The sequence below is a fragment of the Apteryx rowi genome, unplaced genomic scaffold, assembly GCF_003343035.1.
Source record: "Apteryx rowi isolate R43461 unplaced genomic scaffold, aptRow1 scaffold_8, whole genome shotgun sequence".
Classification (NCBI taxonomy): Eukaryota; Metazoa; Chordata; class Aves; order Apterygiformes; family Apterygidae; genus Apteryx; species Apteryx rowi.
The window spans coordinates 2,148,370-2,167,477 of record NW_020451093.1 but is presented as its reverse complement, the minus strand read 5'-3'; the positions used below and the strand labels follow the sequence as shown (position 1 = coordinate 2,167,477).

The 19,108-nt window shown below is 39.5% G+C and overlaps 1 protein-coding gene across 2 annotated transcripts in view; it reads left to right on the top strand.

The window, feature by feature from the left end:
• TMEM163 (transmembrane protein 163) overlaps window positions 1-19,108 on the top strand; it is a 115,673-nt gene that overhangs the window by 84,976 nt on the left and 11,589 nt on the right. For both annotated transcript variants that reach the window (XM_026089119.1, XM_026089118.1), the window contains exon 5: window positions 5,047-5,143. In XM_026089119.1, coding sequence (XP_025944904.1) covers window positions 5,047-5,143 — 97 coding nt within the window. The remainder of the gene's footprint in view (window positions 1-5,046; window positions 5,144-19,108) is intronic.

The window sequence follows — 19,108 nt, the reverse complement described above, 5'->3', positions numbered from 1 at the left end:
TTGGCGTAATGCTGAAGGGGTGTTTATAGTTGTAGTCCCTGCTTTTAGAGAAATGCTTCTGGGAAATTGTCAGGTTGTAGCACAGCCAGAACCAAGCTTCAGCTTAAAGACATGGGTTTAGATTTTACGATTCAGGCATAATCATGTTTTTGAATTTCACTAGAAATGGACTGGGAGTATCTGAAGCTCAAATTCTATATAAATTCTTTGGCAGTTTTAAAAAATCAAAATAATTTCATTCTGAATGTCTGAGGCTGCAATATGACTAATACAACAGTATGTTGTATTTGTGACAAAGTTATCTTGAGAACCTGACAAAGCAGTGAGATTGTTATTGAATATAATGAATTATTCTTTCTACTGTCATCAGGATTTTCAGATAAAAATACTACAACAGAAATACATCATTAAGTATCTTCCCCAGATCTAGATCTACTACCAAGGCCTATATCAAACTAAAGAAGACTGGGTAGTTTCACTGTTAAATTGCCCTAATTAAGTAGGGCAATACTGCAGCTTTTCTTAAAAAAGAAAAAAAAAAAGTATAGTTATATCAAGGTGATGTGCAAGTTTGTCAGCCTAATTAATAGACTATAATTTTGCCAACATTCTGAGCATGTCATGTAAAATCTGTGGGGTAAGACCTAAATAACAGTGCTTTACCACCATTATAAATGGCTTGTTTAATACATTTGTTATATGCTAGCATGATAATTTGTATATATGGCATTTGGTCATGTTTAGTTTGAAGACATCTGAAAGACTGAAGGACAATGTAGGCTATTAAAAGCAGGATTTCAATCTTATGTTTGCCTTTCCAATAATTTCTACAACTATTTAGGTGCAGGTTATATATGGATATTGTTTTGATGCTACACTTATGAAAGGATCAAATCTACAAAAAGTAATAGGAATTCATTTCATAAATTCAGTGTGATGAACTGCAGGTGCATTTCATCAAGATATGTTGATAATGGGGGTCATTAAATAACACGCTTTTCAATATGTGCTTCCTTTTTTGATCTTGACTGTATTTCTTAATTTTATGCATTAACTTCTTTTATATAATACATAATAAGTGAAATAGGGTAAAAACCCCCCAAATATATTTAATTGATGGTTTGCTTGCATATGATAACAGAAAAATGCCATTTTTCTCTAGTCTCAGTGCCCTTTGAGAATGCTTTATTTCTGCCCTGTTCTCCTCGTTCTTGGTGAAGGGAGACTGCTGCTAACTACGGGCTATGCAAAAAACTGCTCTCAAGAGTGAAGTTGTCACGAAGTCGTATCTGTGAAGGAGCGTGGTCTCGGAATAGAGGCTTGGGCAGGGAGCTAGGGGAGTGAAGGCTTTTAAACGTATGCGGGGCAGCCTATGGAAAGGCTTGGCAGGTGCCTGGAGCTGCTGCCTTGCTGGGCAGAGCTGTGCCCGTGCCCAGGTGCCGTGCCGCCGTGTGGTGCCCAGCAGGCTGGACAGGAGCCGCGAGGTGCAGAGCCTGCAGTCTGTGGGGCTCCGACGGAGCAGTGCCCAGACACAGCCCTGTGTTTTTGTCTTCCTCCAGGATGTGCAGAGAGAGGGGGGTTTGACTGCCAGTGCCCTTGCCAGCATGAGTCTTCTCCATGTGGGTAGACCTGAGCTAGGGTAGAGTCGAGCTGATCTAATACTGCCAGCAAGACTTGACCTTATAGAATGCCTTGCTTGACGAACAGCAGGCAGAAACTGAGAACACAATTTCCCCTAGGTGCTAGGAGGTGTGAACAACACTGATAGCGACGTAGGTGGAGATCTGTGCCTCACGGGGGTCACTGGGCAGAGTATCCTCATGTCTTAGCAAAAAGACACCAGTGGTCTGCAATATGAGGGTATTATGCACATCACCGGCTACTCCAGTGTGTGAGTTGCTCTCGGTGAACACGGCAAGTGTGGAGGTTGAGGAGTATATTATTTAGTTTGCTATGGTGATTCCAAGCCAGTGCTACCTGGAAAATCATCACTAGGTTTTTAGTCAAACCTCACTTCTGTATAGCTCCTCTTTCATTAATTTTTATAGGCAATTCTGAGTTGACTTGAACTTGTCTAGAAATGGCAGTTGGCTCATCCAATTTAATAGAATATTATTAATGAAGTTGCATTTGCCTAGAACCCTGGCACTAACACCCTTCATTTGCAGCTGGAAATGGTTTATTTAGTTGCAAAGTGGTTGAAGTAATTGTTAGCAGATGGCAGTTAGCAGGCTTGTATTAAAGTTTTTGTTGTCTAATGGCTTGAAAATAAAGCAAGGTTACAGTAACGAATTGCAATTTGGTTATTATGTGCTGCAGTTAAAAGTTAAGATTAATTTTTGGAGGTTACTTATTTTGCGCCTTTTTAGTTGAATTTTGCATGGTTTGCAGTCTAGATACAATGTGTTTTTCTGGCAAACAAGGTTAAAAGAAGATACCATGCAGTATTTTTTTCTCATGGTATTGAAGATAAGTTGGTATACTCAGGAAAAGAGGAGACATATATTTTAACTGTTACAGTACTATGCCGTTACTCATGAATTTTGCATGGCTACAGACTCCAAAAGCCAGTGTATAGAGGAGATGCTAGGCTTGCTGGTATGATGACTCAGTGCTGATTCAATCCTCACACTGCATTTCTCTCTGCTATTAATACTTCTGCCACTCTATTATTAACTTCTTCCTTTTTTCTTTCTTCTTTTAGCTGTTTCAGGTTAAGTAGGTGTATGGGAATTCTTTTGACACAGTAAAAGCTGCTCTGGGGAATAGGATAAGCAGCTCAAGAGGGTTGAAGTCATTATTTGTCTGCTGGCATAAGCAGAGGTGCAAGACATCTGCTGTTCTGCTTGGGTGGTCAGCTTGGGTTTCCAGGCATCAGGCTAACCCCAAACTGTCCAAACTGCGTGAAAACTGGATCCAGCCAATGGTCAGGGCAGGTGCCTGAAAGTAAAGTTCACCTATCTTCCTCAGATGATATATAAATGAGAGAGGAGGTATGATAAGGGAAGGTGATGATGTTTCGCTGTTTTCTCTTCCCCACACCCTTGGCATTAAACAATATGTATTGACACAGGGAAGTTTAATCTTTTCTTTCCAACCCATGGATTTATGGTCTGCGTGGTTTAAGCTAGCTGGGAATAGTAGTAAAAGTTTTTCTTTTAGTGTTGATTTTAAATGAAATGTCATCATATTCTTTCATGAAGTGCAAGAACCTGTCACTGGCTCAGCAAGTGGCCTTAGGCAAGTCAGCCAACTTCTCTGCACCGGTTCTGTGTTCAAATTACGTAACTCTCGCATTTGTCTCAGGTGAATGAGTAGAATTTTTGGTACCTGTTTCTGCTTCCTTATCCAAAAAGTAAAACAGTCATTACAACAGAATCTACCTCAAAGGACTGTGCAGAGAATCCACCCTGCGAGTTGCTCCCTCTACCCAAGGGTTACAGGCCGGATTTTTGTGTTTGAGTCTAGGGGTAGGACTTAAGGGTAACTGGACTGTTTGGAGCCTTTTCTGCCTACCTTTTACAGCAGGTTATGTCTGACAAAATGAAGGGCTGCTGCAGTTGCCTGAGACCAGGCGTGGCAGAGTCATGCCTACCTGCAAGGAGTACCTCGGTCACGCCAGAGCTGGGAAGGTGCTGGCCTCCGCGCTGTCTGCATTCCTTGGTGTAAGGGCAGCCTCTTTACTTAGAACTCGCCCAGGGGATTAGGTAAATTTTCCGCAGTGCATTTTCACGTTCCTTGTGCTGGTGAATAAAATGACCCAGGGCTCACCTGCACCACTGCTTCAGCTGCATCTTTTGACCTAGGCAGAGCAATGCCACTCCGACTGCGGTCCCTAGATTGAGCTTGATGTGAGCGTTACATGTACTGCCAACCACCAGATGGCCTGATATCTGAATTGTTAAAAATAGTATCATGCTACTGGGATAATTATAGCATCCTTAGACTGAGCTAACAGATAGGTACTGGATGATGAATACCAAACAGAGGGAAAAGAAAATATATTTATAGAAATAATTTCTTAAATATTTAATGGTTTAAACATTAAAAATGCTCTTGCTGTATTTCTATTGACAGTAAATTTTTCTATTTCCTAGTAGAACTTTTATATAAAGTGCTATTAGTAAAATGGAGTTATAGGTATATCAGTACTGTAATAGACTGGCTTTTATTGTTCGTAAAGAAGAAATCAAAGCTTTAGTACTTAACAGCAAGAGGAACTCCATCTCAAAGTAGTAGCAGACTGTATCTTTGAATCAAAAGAAAAGTTTTTTCTTTAACTGTGAAGTTCTGAGTATGCATTGTGAGCTTTGTAAGCCCCCTATTGTACCTCTTTCCCATGCAAAACATGGGAAAGATTCTCTGTTACTTCATCTTCCATTCACCTTCCCATTTGTTTGCTTTTGTGTTTGCTTGTTGTAAGAGCTTCTAGATTGTAAGCTCTGTGGAGCAGGGACAAGGAGTCTAATTCTGTGATGAGACTCTGATCCTTATTTGTGTCCTTTAGGTATTGTGAGACCCTTGAACAGCCTACGAATGGATGCATCTAACCTGCTGTATTTTTTTATTGACTGCATTTAAAATCTTTTTTTTTTTTGGAGATTTGGGGAGGAAAGAGAGGTTTCACGTTCTGTTATGTTACTATTCAGATTTACCAAATATCTGCCCTGGCTCAGTAAAGAGAATGAAGTTCCCTTGATTATGTCTAATGCCAGACCCTAGCAAAACAAACAAACAAACAGAACAGAGAACCAGTCTTCTGGAAGCCTGATATATCATCAGGAACAGAAGAGGCATGTCTTTCCCTGTCACTCTCACCTAGAAATATCCATGTTTTCTGTCCTGCCTTTTCACTTACAATCCGGATTCTAAGAAATGGAAAAGAACTGGAAAATTCTCTTCATTGTCTTATCTCAAGTCGCTGTCTTTATCTCCTTAAGCTTTTTTATCATTAAAATTCTGTTGTGTGTTATCCATTAGCAGTGGGAGAGTTAACAACTCCAAATATGTTCTAATGTTTCTTTTTCTTTTTCTTTTTTTTCCCAGAGCTTGTGTGATCTTGGGTGTCATATTCCTGCTGTCATCTATATGTATTGTGATCAAAGCCATCCATGATCTTGCGAAGAAGGTGCTTCCAGAAGTGGTAAGGTGATTCATGTTCTTTAAAATGTTCTTTTTATTCCCCACACCTCCAGTGAGGCTGAGAAAGGCCCCATTGAACTCAGTGGAGCTGTAGCAGGTGCAGAGCCTGCCTGGCTGAACGTCGCTGCAGGTCTTAGTCTTCAAGCAGTATTTTTTTTCTTGTGTGAGGCTGGTATTTAGGCATCCCTAGTCCTTAGGGATTTTGTAAGTATGATTCTATCCTTTCTTCTCCTGAGCTGCTGTTACAGACCAAATCTTTCTGAACATAAATTTCTTAAAACTTTTATACAGGACTGTAGGAGTTCAGTGACACTGAAAAGGTTTCTGGCCTTAATGAAAGTGGTGGAATTGAAATCCTTTTTACAAGGAGAATGTTTCCACAGTTTACTGCTCCAGTGGCTTCAGTATTTTGTTTTTAAAGTGGAAAAATGTATTTTTGGATTGTGTTTTTTTTTGTTTTCCAGCTCTTGCCTCCAATTCCAGAGCCATGTACAAGTAGCAGGAATGAAACAGGTGAGGGGAGCATGCTGGGTGAAAGAGCTGGCTTTTCAACTGGCTCACCATGGAGCATTACAAAAGGCTTTTCTCTTGCTCTCTGCTTTCTTTTGGTATGGAAGCCAGCCCCTACCTGGCTTATAGAGCAGCTCTCCGCAGCAGCCTTTCTCTCAGCTCTGCTCTGTCCTGTCCTGCTTGCTTCCTTCCAGTAGTGGTTATTAACTTCCCTGAGCTCTACTCATCCAAACCAGCTACTCACTGGGAGAGCCAAATGGCAACATTTCCTCTCCCAAGAGACTCTTCCTAATTTTCCCTGGACCAGTTTCTAATGTGCTCAAAATAAATGAGGCTTCAATTCAGCTATAGTATATACAACCAGCCTTACATCTTTTGTATTTAGCCTTCATGAAGTTTGGTCCATTTGTAAGCGCGTGCAGACTTTAGCATCAGGGCTTGACCCCCAAGGACCTTTCCCCACACATCATTGGAGAAAAACCTCAACTCCTTGCTTTCAACCAGGAGATGGAGGCAGAGCTGGAAAAAAAACACAAAATGGGATTTCAACCCGTTACCCACTTATAGCAGTGCAAATGACCTGCTGGATGCTGTATTTTATGAAAACTTCCATGAAGCTAGTCAACTAGAGAAAATTATTTTTAGTAGTTTAGTGAAATATGGGCAACCATGAGTAGCATAGCAAAAGCACATGAATTAATGCATTATTGAATTGCAGTCAGATGCGTTGTTTGGCTGCAGGTGGTTTGGATTCCCTTTGCATGTCACCTTTCCTCTTTCCCACTCTTTGTAATTTACTGCCTCCTGAGCTCTGCCAGCATAACAGCACAGGTAGTTGCTCCCTAGCCTGGTTCTGTCAAAATGATCTAGGTTAGCTTAAACACTGTTAATAGTCAGTTCTTAACCAAAACGTTTTGACAGAAGTGGGTTAGGGAGTGAGCATGGACACCATTGTGCCAGTGAGGCTGAAGGAGATCCTGATAACTTGAGGGGAGACCCTACAAAGATGGCCAGCTAAAAAAGGACAACCTCTTAACTTGGCTGTACCCAAACAGTGCATCTGGTTACAGTTTGAATCCTTTTTAGTGAGAAAATGAAATCTAAATATACAGTCTTGACTGTGTGAAGCAGAAGTGAGAAGTGAGGCTGCAGTGATAATTAAAACACCCATTTGGTGGCTTTATGGTAGTGCAGATCAGATTAATTTGGATGCCTCTGTCTAATTCTTTGTGGGTAAATGCACTAGTAATTTCAACAATGGAGTAAAAAATGAGAAAGATATGGAATCTATATCTCATTCTTTCATCATTAGAGGTAATTTATACAGATGAGGGTCTTGTTTCTTAAGTGGGAAGAGACTCCTCTTGTTTGCAACATCAAAGTTATCTATGACTCTCAGGCTTGTTGTACTTCCTCATTCTTTACTTTTTAATTTTTTTAATTTTTAAAATATCTTTACAGAAGAAAAAAATTATGAAGTCAGAGCTATAGAAAGTTATCACCAAAGGGCAAGTCCCACCAAATTTCAAGTGTCCTGTAAGAACAATTTATACAGGTCCCTTTTGTCACAGACTACCTTAGTTTCAGACTTTGGTGGGCTAAAAAATGTCAAGCAGGTAAAGTTAGGGTGGATACTACTTACATTTGACCCAGTATCAGGTTAAATAGGTAGTTTTCTTCCTGTGACATCAGGCTGACTCTTCCCAGTCATGTATGTGCTCAAGTAATAACAGCTGTTGGGAAGATATATCTGGCAGGGCACAGATTGAGGCTGACTAGCGGCAGGGTAAATGCCACATGTGCACACTGGGAGAATTCTCAGACCTTGGAATTCTGCCTGGAAAGTAGGCTAGAACAGGGAAGGAAAGAAGATGGTATGTTCAGTGTCTCTAAAATTACATGGCAAGGATTCTCTTTTCAAAGTCTTTCCATATTTCTCTGCCTCTCGCTATGTGAAAATGATTCAGGTAAAGGTTGCGTGACAGGTGAAAGATCTGTGTGTAAACCAAGAATAACATTAAAAAAAGGGGAGAAAGAGAACAGTGTTACAGCAAAGATACTGCTGCCAGCAATGGCCAGTGAATTATTATGGCTAAGAATTACTACACTAAAAATACTTGGGGAAAAGTGTGTTGTTTAATAGAACCCTTTTCAGTTGCTTGAACTGTGGTTTGAATCTGCTGCTGATTTTCTATTTGCTCAGTGCTCCTTTAGCTGCTCTGTTTCTCAGTAGAAACAGTCCTTCTTCCCAGTTGTTTGGGTCTTTGCCAGTCAAGTATGTTCTCAGCTAAACTGCAGCTGCCCAGACAGTATCATTAGTGTCTTAGAGGAACAGAAGCCTGCTCAGATGAATGCCCGGTAGGGGAAGAAGTTTCTGCCTCTACTGTTTATTCTAGGGTGATGGCTTCTACTTCTTGCAGCACTGATGAACAAACAGCTAATAAAACTCATTTCTGTAATATCTTACCATGTGATGTAGCTACAGTGTATGGACGCATATGGAAATACATTGATTGGAACAGCATTACCTGCTGATGGCTTTTTGCATAGCAGTGCATAGTCAGTTCTGCATCAAGATAATGACCTGAAATAGTTTCTGGTGATGATTGCTGTAGAGCTGGGGTGTCATGCTAGTGTGGTACTCTGATGCCAGGGAGGTTATCCTAATGGTGTAAGCAAGAATAGACCATCAAGACCAAGGAAAGGTTAGAGTAACTCCACTGGTCCCCAAACTAGTGTAAAACTAGCGTTAAGGATTGAAAAGATACATGTTTCAGCATAGTTTTCACATGTGAGTCATAATAGCATGATGTTTTTGTGCAGTTTATGTCTAAATTATTCTTTCTTGATGCAAAGGTCATTAAAGATCTGGGTACTTTCCGAAGCATTTTGTGAAATTTTAGATGTGTAACTCCAATTTTAGAGGAAATAATGTGTCTAAAACCTAACTGGAAAATGTTCCTTTTGGTGCTTAGATGTTGAACACAAAACTAGTACTGTCTGTCTTGAAGACAGAAACAGTTTTGAATGCGTTGCTCTACTGTTCATTTGGGATTCAAGATTAACATGAATGTTTGTATAGAGCAACATGACTGACTACATCTTTGTCAGAACTATGAAGTGTCTTTTTTACATCTTGTTTTGTGGTAAACTTCAGTGACTTTGTCACGGTTAAAAATAGGGAGCAGTTATAATTTCTCTGAGTTCATTTTAATTTGCATAAGTTTTGAAGAAAATAATTTATGGTATGGACACGTTTCGTTTAACAAATGAAACAGATCAAGTATCCATTTGTTAATTGTAAGCTGCTATGGTTAAAATCCTACAAGGGTGGTCTGTCACTTCTGAATCATTCTGGATCAATTGTACGAAGCTGTTTGTATTTCCTGTTGCATATAAGATGTGTGGGCCACTTATCTATCAATATTTTATATGCGTGTGGCATGAAAGATATTTCCTTAGAAAGAATTTGTGAGATCTTTAGAGATTGCATTGTCCTTGAAATGGCTCTCAGAAGAGTTGCTTTTATGAAAATACTACTAATAAAAAAGGATATAAAATTCACATGACTAAGAAATCATTTGAAATGCCTTTTCAGATGTTTTAAACATAGGTTTTATTTTATTTGTATGCACATAAAGAAACGGGAGTCTTTGGTATTTTTCTCTTTTCTTATGATGATTTCAGCCACAAGTCTGAAATCTAAGACCTGATAGTCCTTGCCGGGGTTCAGAGAATCAAAAAGAGAATGACAGGTTTACACGATAGTGGAATTTCCAGCTTCGGTACCCAATCTTGTAAGGGGCTTAAATGTCCACAGTTTCTTGTTCAACTGCAGAGAGGAACTACTTAATTTTCAGCACTGGAGCTCAGGGTCAGCTAAGCCAGGCGCTCTTCAGTCACCTAGCTGAATTCTCTTTTATTCCTTGCCAAATGTAATTTAATTGAAACAAACAGAATGACAGCACTCCCAATCTACACTGGGAGTATATAAAACAGGCGAATTAGGGCTACTGACTTTTTGCATTTTCCGATACTCCTTCTCCTCCCTTTTCTCCTTTGTTTTACCTCTTCCATTGTGTAGAGTAATAATAAATAGTATGTAGTGTACGTCACTACACATTCAGCACAGACAATGTTTTTAGTAATTCTTCTAAACACTTCAAAACCTTGGGAGAAACAGAAGTACTATATTCTCTTTCTAGTTCCCTTGCTTGATATGCCAAGGACTGTAGTTACCTTGGAAATAACCCATAAAGTAGGATATCAGTGGGTAGATTAATTGTTTAAATTACAGATAGTTTTAAACGAGAAATGTTTGTCTGTGCAATTTTGACTCCTGGCAGTGGGTATGTTTTGTATGTGCAAGTGCAACAGGGGCCTTGCTGGGTTAGGCTAAAGGCGGACGTAGCGCCGGCTCCTGCTCCTGCTGATGGCAAGTGCCTCGTCTCCCTGCCTCTGGCAGGCTCAGGCTCAGCAAGCTTCACAGCCAGGGGTGTCTTAGCTTCTGATGCATTTTTTCTTCTATGAATTTGTCTAAACACTTTTTAAAGCCATGTATGGTTTTAGTATCCACAGTGTCATATGAGCCTGTAATTATGCACTGTTGGAAGAAATACCTTCTTTCGTTTTTTTGTTTTTATTTTACCACTTGCCAGTTTGGTTTTTTGCCACTATAATTCTTGCCCTATAATTTGTGTACTGGAAGAGGTACTTTGTCCTATTAACCTTCATGCCATCCAGGAGTTTATATACCTCCATTGTATGCCCCACCGGTCTCTCCCGACAGCGAGAGAAGCCTTGTCTATTTAATTGTTCATTGCATGGAGATGGTCTGCGTCTTTGGTCATTGACCTTCTTGGTACCTTTCTCTTTAGTTCTGTCCTCATTTTTAGATGGGGAAACCCTAAGAGCCCACAGGATTCAAGGTGTAGGCATCACCATGGACTTGCACAGTGTCGTGTTAATTTTTTTAAATTACTGTTGAGCACTGAATTGATATTTTTGCAGAACTTTTATAACTGTGGTTCTCTCTCCTGCACTTAATAGTAAGTTCAGAAATAGTCACCATTATGTAAAGTTAGGCTTTTCCCTGTGTGCATTAATTTAGATTTATATAATAATTAAAAAGAAGCCTGCCCTGAAAAATGACATCCTGTATCAGGAGAGTTGGCCAGTGAATTAATTGTGTCCTTACTATATAATCTATACTTGTATTAATTATACACTTATTAATATCTTGGGGAAAAGACGTTTCTTTTTAAGTAATTGAGAAATATATTCATCCTAAGTTTTCAAAATAGAATCCCTTGTGCTACAGTAGTGTTTTCAATATCTATGATATAGAGCAGTGGTTCGCAACAACTGGTCCATAGAATTATATTATTCATTGTGTTTTTAAATGAATTAATTTATGAAGTCATGAATTACACAGTTAATGATAAGGCAGAGGTTGTTCAAGGAGAAATACTGCCACTAAAGGGATCTGTTTGTCCAAAAAGTCCAGAAACCACCAATTTTGAGTATATGTAGAGAGAAGCATAATGGATTTTTTTCTATCATTTATGGCAGTATGAATAATGAAAAGAATCCTGCAGCTGAACTTCCTTACATACTTAACTCAAGTGCTGTCCTGGCAGGGGGTGGATGTATAATTCCTCCTGTGTTCTGCACTTCTTGTGGCAACTTGTATCAAACCAAAAAGTCTCTGTGTAAAGGGGAGTCTCATTTTTGAAAGTTTGGAAATGACTTTTGATGGGCACCAGAAAATGTATTGTGGGTCTCTGTTTTTTGGACACAGGAATAAATGATGAAAATAAAGTTTTCATATCTCCTCCAGGGAGGATCTGGCTGTCATCTAACCTTACCCTGATTTTGCAGAGAGAGTTCAGTTTCCTTTGGAGACAAATTTGTGTGTGGGTGTAGACGTCGTTTCTGCATGCATCAGCACATACGCGCAAGTCACTTTCTTTATCAGTCTGTGACCTCCTTTCCCATTTGCCTGCAAATGTTTTTAATTAAAGCTTTTATATTTTATGAATTTAGAAATGTGATGACATTTTACACTTGTCTTGGAAAGTGTTGTTTTTGATGGAAATCTTACTCCTATTCTTACCATATAGCTAGTATGCTTAAACATTTGAGTTAGATTTCCTGGAAAAAAGTAGGTGTACATGTGCTGTATAGAGCACTCAGAGTGCACCAGCACCCTCCTAGAAGCATTAATATTGTTTAAGTGTTAACACTGTCTTGGACTTTCTATGCGTGTGCTGTACAGTTGATCTGCTCAAACACTTTGAATATGTTTGCAATGAAGAGTAGCTCTGAACACGCTGTTGTACACCTGAAAATCTTGAACAAATACAGATCAGAAACTCCTTGAAAAGAAAATTTTTAACCAAAAAGAGAGACATGCCATTAATGTGTGGTAATCTTTTAGCTACAAATTTCACTTCTTGCTCTGTTTTTTTCTTATTTCTTATACAGCTGTGAATCTTTATCTTTTCAGGGTCTACTTCAGCATGACATGCCGCCATTATTTCAATTTCATATCCTTGACTCCTATGGAAGATTTTTCACAACTCAGTTCTTTTTCTCTTTTTTCCCCTTTTCTTTTTCTTTGTTCCTAATACTTTGTTAGAATAGTTAGAAGAGGTGGGCCAGCTGTTCTTTCTGAGTTTTTTGAATTAAGATTTCTGATAGTTTTAGCTGTCTCTCAGTACATCGGACTTTACTAAGTTAATCAACATTTGGCATTTGGAATATAAAACCTTTGTTCTGTTTACCCTTCCACTTAATTTTGAATGAATCATCCTCTGATCATGTAATTTAAGAATTTTTTCTACATCATCCCTTTTTGTAAAAATTACATATGAATGTTGAATCTGAAATAGGATCACTTCTGTTGGTTTAGAAATGAGTTACTAAATCTTTTTCCTAGGTATCAGATTCAGACTATTTTCCCTATTGTTATTCATAGCATTTGTTCTCCAACCTATGTTGGCCATAATGAGATAATTCCTGGTAGGAAAAACAATTCCCATTCCTTTATTAATGTTTCAGAGAGCTCTATCCATATCTAGTACTGACCTGGAAGGTTTGGTACGTACGCTTGTCTTTACAAATACGGAGGAATAGTGGCAGTCCATAATGTTGATGGCATCATGTTTGGATTTCTGTATAAGTTTTAGTAAATTCTTTGTGTTTTGTTGGTGTATTGAGAAATGAGTTTAAAACTTGAATTAAGCTTAGGTTTCAAGCATTGTTTTGTGTTTGAATTTGTTAGTGTTAACCCTTGACATTTCTCTGATAGAAATCTTTTTTCATTTGCCTGCTTACCTTCTTCATGTCACTTACTATATACTCTTGGATAATATAAATGCTTAAATGTAAAATGGTGTATTTTATTTCTACTCTTACCACAAAGAATTTACAAACATTTTCCTGTTTATTGAGAAGGGTTTAAAAAAATAAAAAGCGCCCCTCCCAGCAAAACTGAGAGTAGTGACTGTTTTAATTTCACTTGGGGTTGTAAATCAATATCCATTTACTATTCAGTTACTGCTTGCATTTCCCTAGATAATAGTATAACACATGTAATGTCAATGCAGTTTGGCATTTGTCCTCATTAGTATGGCAAAGGACACTTTTTTGTAAGAGTAAGCAACCATTATGCCATGTTTCTGATTTGCTGCACCACAAAGAAGGAAAAATATAATCAGTTTGTATACAAAGGACGTGAAGCGTATCAGATGTAGCTCCTCCCATTCTTTTCTAAATGAAATCACTTGTAAGATTAGGTAATTCTATCATACACTATTGATTACCATTGAAAAGGGAAGCTAAGGATAGCACAATGTAGCTTTTTTGTCTAATTTATTTGCTGATTTAATCATTTACAATAAATACACTGGTATCTAATAAATTCAACATTGGCAATAGATGAATTATAGGTAAATAGCAATGTAGCAAATAATATGTGTGATTGTATACACATATAGAGTACATACGCTTATGCATGATTCCCGATATATTTCTAATAATTACGTATATATAAAATTAATTACCTACCATTTCAAATTGATGTATGTATACATTATTGTATGTTAGAATATGCATTCAGTGTCCTGTTTTATAATTATTACAATAATGTTATGTATGGTTTGGTGTTTAGCCTTAAACAAATAATGTAACCCTAAGCTATACATGCTTCTTAAAGGTCCGTGAGAATGTTGGGGATGCTTGAACTACAGTGAAGTGTAGCTGACATTTTTCTTCCTAACTGTGACTTAGTAGCTAGTTCAAGTGATTGATGAAAAATCTTGTTTTCAGATCTTATGAAGGTGATAGGACTTAAAAGTTGCTTGCAAGAGTTAGCTGCTTACCTGGGTTATGTGAAATGGGTTGCTGGTCTCCCTCCCCCACTAGTTGGAGAAATGGCAGTCTCGCAAGAGAGACGCTTCCAGGGCTGTGAGCAAATACTATTTTAAATTATGCTTTACACCTGTCTGATAAAAAAAAAAGAGGATTTCTGGGAAAATGTGACTCATGAGTGCCCTGAAAGTTTTAAGCAGACCCTTTGCAGGGGTCCTAAGTTCACCTGAGATAATTCCCTGGAGTTATAGCTCCTCAGTTCTGGGCCACAGTGTCCCCAGTAAGCAGCATTCGCAGGACTGAGCCTTTGTTATTTATTTCTGGAGAAGTATTCTCCTCTGTGGAATTGGCTCTGTCACGGCACTTCAGCACTACGGATACAAGTTTAGACGTTCACAAGATTTTTTTTTTTTTGTACTAATAATAGATCTTTATATCTCCACGTGAAGAGAACATATCGCCTACTTGAGTCAGACACTGGCCTGTCGTTTTTGTTTTCTGACGGTGAAAAGCAATTAAAATTCTTGTCCCTTTTGAAGTTAGCAGGTGAGACAGACCCTCTGGCTTCCCAGAAGCTCCCTCCAGACAGATTGCATGAACTATTTATTACTTGGAGAAAGTGTGATGGAGATTTGGATTTTTTATAAGTGTTTGTATTAGAAACATCCCTATTTATATCTATAGACCCAATCCTTTGGGGGAAGAGGGGGGAACCAGCCCTTTCTGCTTATGTAGCACGCTCCACAGAGTGGCTTATTAGTGGTGCAGTAGCCAGTGTTCCCAGATAAAGCGTGAGCTGCTGAGAAACCTGGAGGAGCACGAGGCTGTGGGTGAGGTGCAAAGGTGGCCATGGGGAGCAGGGTGGTAGCCTGGCCACCAACACAGCGGGCACTGGCAGGCCCCATGGGGGGACAGGGACTGGTCACCTGAGCTGAAGGAGGGTCATCGTCAGGACCTGTGACAGATGGTGAGTTGTAGAGATGGGCAAAATTAATATTTAACAGCACAAACTCAGTTTAGTTTGGGCTAATCACAACATCACTCTTGCCAACAGCATTGGTAGCATTCAAAAAATACATCCCAGCTCCTCAATCAAGGTGTTTCGTTTCATTTTATCCCTTCTTTCCTAGGCAAAAATCAGCAGAGACCTGCTACTCCACCATGAAACACTCTCTTCTCTGGGAAGGGGAAACGTGGGATGGAAAAGGTGCTACCAGTAATTCTCAGCTCCTGAGAGAGTGAGCAGGTGATGCAGCCTTTGGCAGGTTCACAGAGGAAGCTAAGAAGAGGGAAAAGCTACAGAAAGAAGCCTGCAGCTGTTGGGTGCAGTGGTTGACCAGGGGAAGAAGCTTATTTTGGGGTCCCAGTAGAATAAACTACCAGGGAGGGCAAGAGAGGAGGAACGTACAGATTTTAATGGTAATTTTATATGTGCTGTGGCCACTGGAGAGGAACACAGAACACGTTTTCTTCCTCCAGTGCTAATTAATACCTTTTTACCCAACACTGCAGACCTAAGGTGAAATGATAATATTTTTGCATCCCAAAAGTGGGAATGAAAGAAAAGGACTGTAAACAAAGCATGGGAAAAAAAAAGAAATTGGTAGAAATAGATAAAAAATCAGGACAAAATATTAGGGAGAATTAGAAGCATTCTAGGAAAAGTCTAGGAAAACAAATGGGCTAAAGTTTAGTTACTAGGCTGGGTATTATATTAAAATATCTTCAACTACTAATCCAGGCACTGAAGCATCCTCTGTGGCTTTTTTTTTTAGTTTCTACAATAAATCCAGAAGAAATCAAAGTTACAACCTTATTAACAGATTTTCATTATGCCATAAGATTGCTGCTATTTTTGGTGAGATGCTGAAACCAGGGACAGAGCTGTTGTCACATTTTCAAAGACGACTGTTCTCATCTGTACTGGTGGGGACAGTGCATTTGGATAAAATGCAGGATAGCTGCCTGCTGACTTTTATTTATTCCTTCCCGAAGACTAAGTAAAAGACGTGCAGTGTTTCTTCATCCTAGGAAAGCTTTCTTTGGGAAAACTGGCACAGCATAAAATCTTGCATAAAATAAATATTAAACTGGGCCATTGCAGCTGTCAAAGAGTGCTGTGTAATGAGATGGCAGTCCAGAATGAGAATCCACCTAGCTTTATACAGTGTTGTTTTATACATGAAGCCATCTCGTAAGATAGATGTGTCCATTAATTAAGGTCTCACGTACACTGTAGTAGTAATGAGGGAATATGATTAAAAGAAAGGGAAAAGGAAAGAGCTTTATATACCACACTGCTGAGCCTTTATCATATGGAAATGATCAGAATTTAAATTTTTATCATCTGTCACGATTTGCTGCTGCTGCTTTAATTAAAATAACACCAAGAATATGTACAGTGCGTCTGGCTAGATTTGCTTCGTGCTCTTAATGACTGTCAGATGCTAAGGCAAGGGGTACAAAGAGGCCAGGACTAAGGGAAGATCCTGAGGGAGATGGTGCCAGATGGTAGGCCTTATTTTATTAATTTAGATCTCCATTATGGCTTCTCTTTTCTTCATTTCTCCAAAGGATGAGTTAGTTTAATGGGAATCATTTCACAGCCACAGTGTGACATGTTTAACTCTTAGATCCCTGCAGTGCTGCAACAAGGTACGTGTGTCAGTCGTGCGGGCGTCACCTGCGACCAGCTCCGCAAGGCCTCAGCTCGAGGCCAAATGCTCAAAGCACACGGCCGCCCCCCGCGCTCGGGTGTTTTGTTGGCTCCCTCTTCGCAGTCGCATCCTGCCACAGCCTCCTGACTCACAGCGTCCCTGTGCGGGCAGCTGCTGTCTTAAACCTTATCCCAACTGCAGGTCATTATAGCGACGTGGCTCCGAAAGACCCCACTTGGGCTGAAATCTCTCTGATTTCCGCCTCGCGTGCTAAGGAACAGCGCAGAAGGTGCCGCCCAGGCTGCCGGGCTCTTCCGCGGCAGGTAGCGTCGAGCGTGTTTTGAGCCGATCTCATTCATCTGCAAAACCTTCGTGTTAGCAGCGAGTGGCCTCGCTCTCCTCCCAGCTCTCAGGGGTCTGGACATCCAGAGAGCATAGGGAAGTCCAGGGAAATAGAATTTAAAAGAGGATTTTTTTTCTCTCTGTAGTTCTGGCTGCTCGGCTCATGTGCTCTGTTATTAAAGTATCTACTGCCGCCTGCTGGCTGCTGTTCAAAACTGCTCAGCACCCGTGATAATTTAAATACTATTTAGGTTTATGGATTTAGATGGCAAAAAAAGCATCTTCTGAAAAAACTATTCTGCACAGTGTAGAGCAAACTTGTAAGGGGTTTGTATTAAGAACTTTTTTTTAATTTCATTTCTACCCTTTATGTGTCCATTGCAATAAAAAAGAAGCTGTTTTTTATCAGGTTTTCTGCATCATCAGCTGTCATTGGAGTAGTATTAATAACAAAATGAGCTTGTGTTCTCTGCTCTAATGAGAAAAAAAATAAATTGTGAAGAATTTTTGGTTCCTGAAACCTCTGTAAAAAAAAAAATCCTGTTCATCATTTCACTTTATGTGAGTTTATTTAGAAAAATGTATTGCATTTATGTTGTTTTTGCATTCCAGTAAGCTGGCTGGCCTAGCTGTGATTACAACAGCATAGCTGGAACAAATGGCAAGCTGCATTTCTGCGTACCGTGAGTTTAGTAACACATGCAGAAACCAAAGCAAAGTCACCCCAAAACGTGGTACGTGCTTTGACTAGACAAACAGAAACAGCAGCTCATTATATGTGCAACACACAGGATAAAATCTTGTACTATAATAGAGAGCATAAGATGTAAAATTTCAAAGATGCTGAATTAATACTTAGCCTTGAACATCTATATCAAGAATTCTCAAATTCTCTCATCTTGGGATTCTTTTTTTTTCTTTTTCCAAGCTACATGACTCTGTAGTTGTTTGCAGTCCCATCTCCAATGGCTTTGAGTGTAGAAAAATTGCATTTTATCAGCCCAAGGTTGAAAACCAAATAAATTTTGATGGCAGCATAATTTATGCTGTTGTCTCAGTTGGGCCTGCAGGGTTCAGTTCTGTGATAGTGGCAAAGCTTGTGCTCGTCGTGAGGGGGAGAAGCTGATGGAAAGAGGTGGGGAGGCCTGGGAGCTCTCAGAGAGGTTTGGGGGGTCTGTGGGAGGCAGCACATCTCTTTTGGAGGTACAGCCCTCAGCTGTCTTCCCATAAGGTAGCATGAATCAGAAGCATGAATTTGACAAGAATCCCACATTTTATGTGCTCTTTGCAAAGTTTATCCAGACTTTTGGAGCTTTGTTTCGTTTCAGATCTTCTGAAAGCTCCCAGCTTTCATCACTAGACCGAAACCAGGCAAACAGTCTGTCTTTCCCCAGCACTACAAAATTGCCCAGATATTTTCCAGTCATTTTGTTGCAATAATTTTACAAATGTTTTTATCCTACCTTTACCCAGTGCCTTTAGTTCTTTGTTCTCACTGCTTCTATTCTACTTTTTTCCCTTTGGTGCATTTTGTCTTAATATTGAATATTGTACTAGGACTAGAGAGAATACACTCACGAATGAGAGAGAATAAAGTAGACTATAAAAGTAATATGTCAGAAAAAATTACAAGGAAATATCTTGAATGATTTATTTAGTCATGTGAGCACATCACACCAGTAATTTAATCCCCACTACCTTCTCAAGCAGCTTTCAGACCTCTCTGCCTTTTTTTTTTTTTTAAACTACTTTGGGTTTTGAATCGAGGTGGTGATTTCCACTGCTAAAGTAATGAAAATGGATGGGGCTGATGATGAATCATCATGACAGTGTTTACTATCAGCAGGGATTTCTGCCAGAATATTTTAATCAGTAACAGCATCCCAGTGGCACTGGCCCACTTAGACCTGCAGATAAAAAAAATTGTACTGGTGCTTTCCTTTATTTGTACTGAAGTTGCAGCAGCTTAAATTAAAGCTTCTATTAAGAGTAATAAATGAATCAGTTTCAAAGCTGTGTGGTTAGGCTGTAGGCAAGCACGCTAGAGCTAGCGCGGGTTTCTCTACATGGCCCGCGGGGTGATA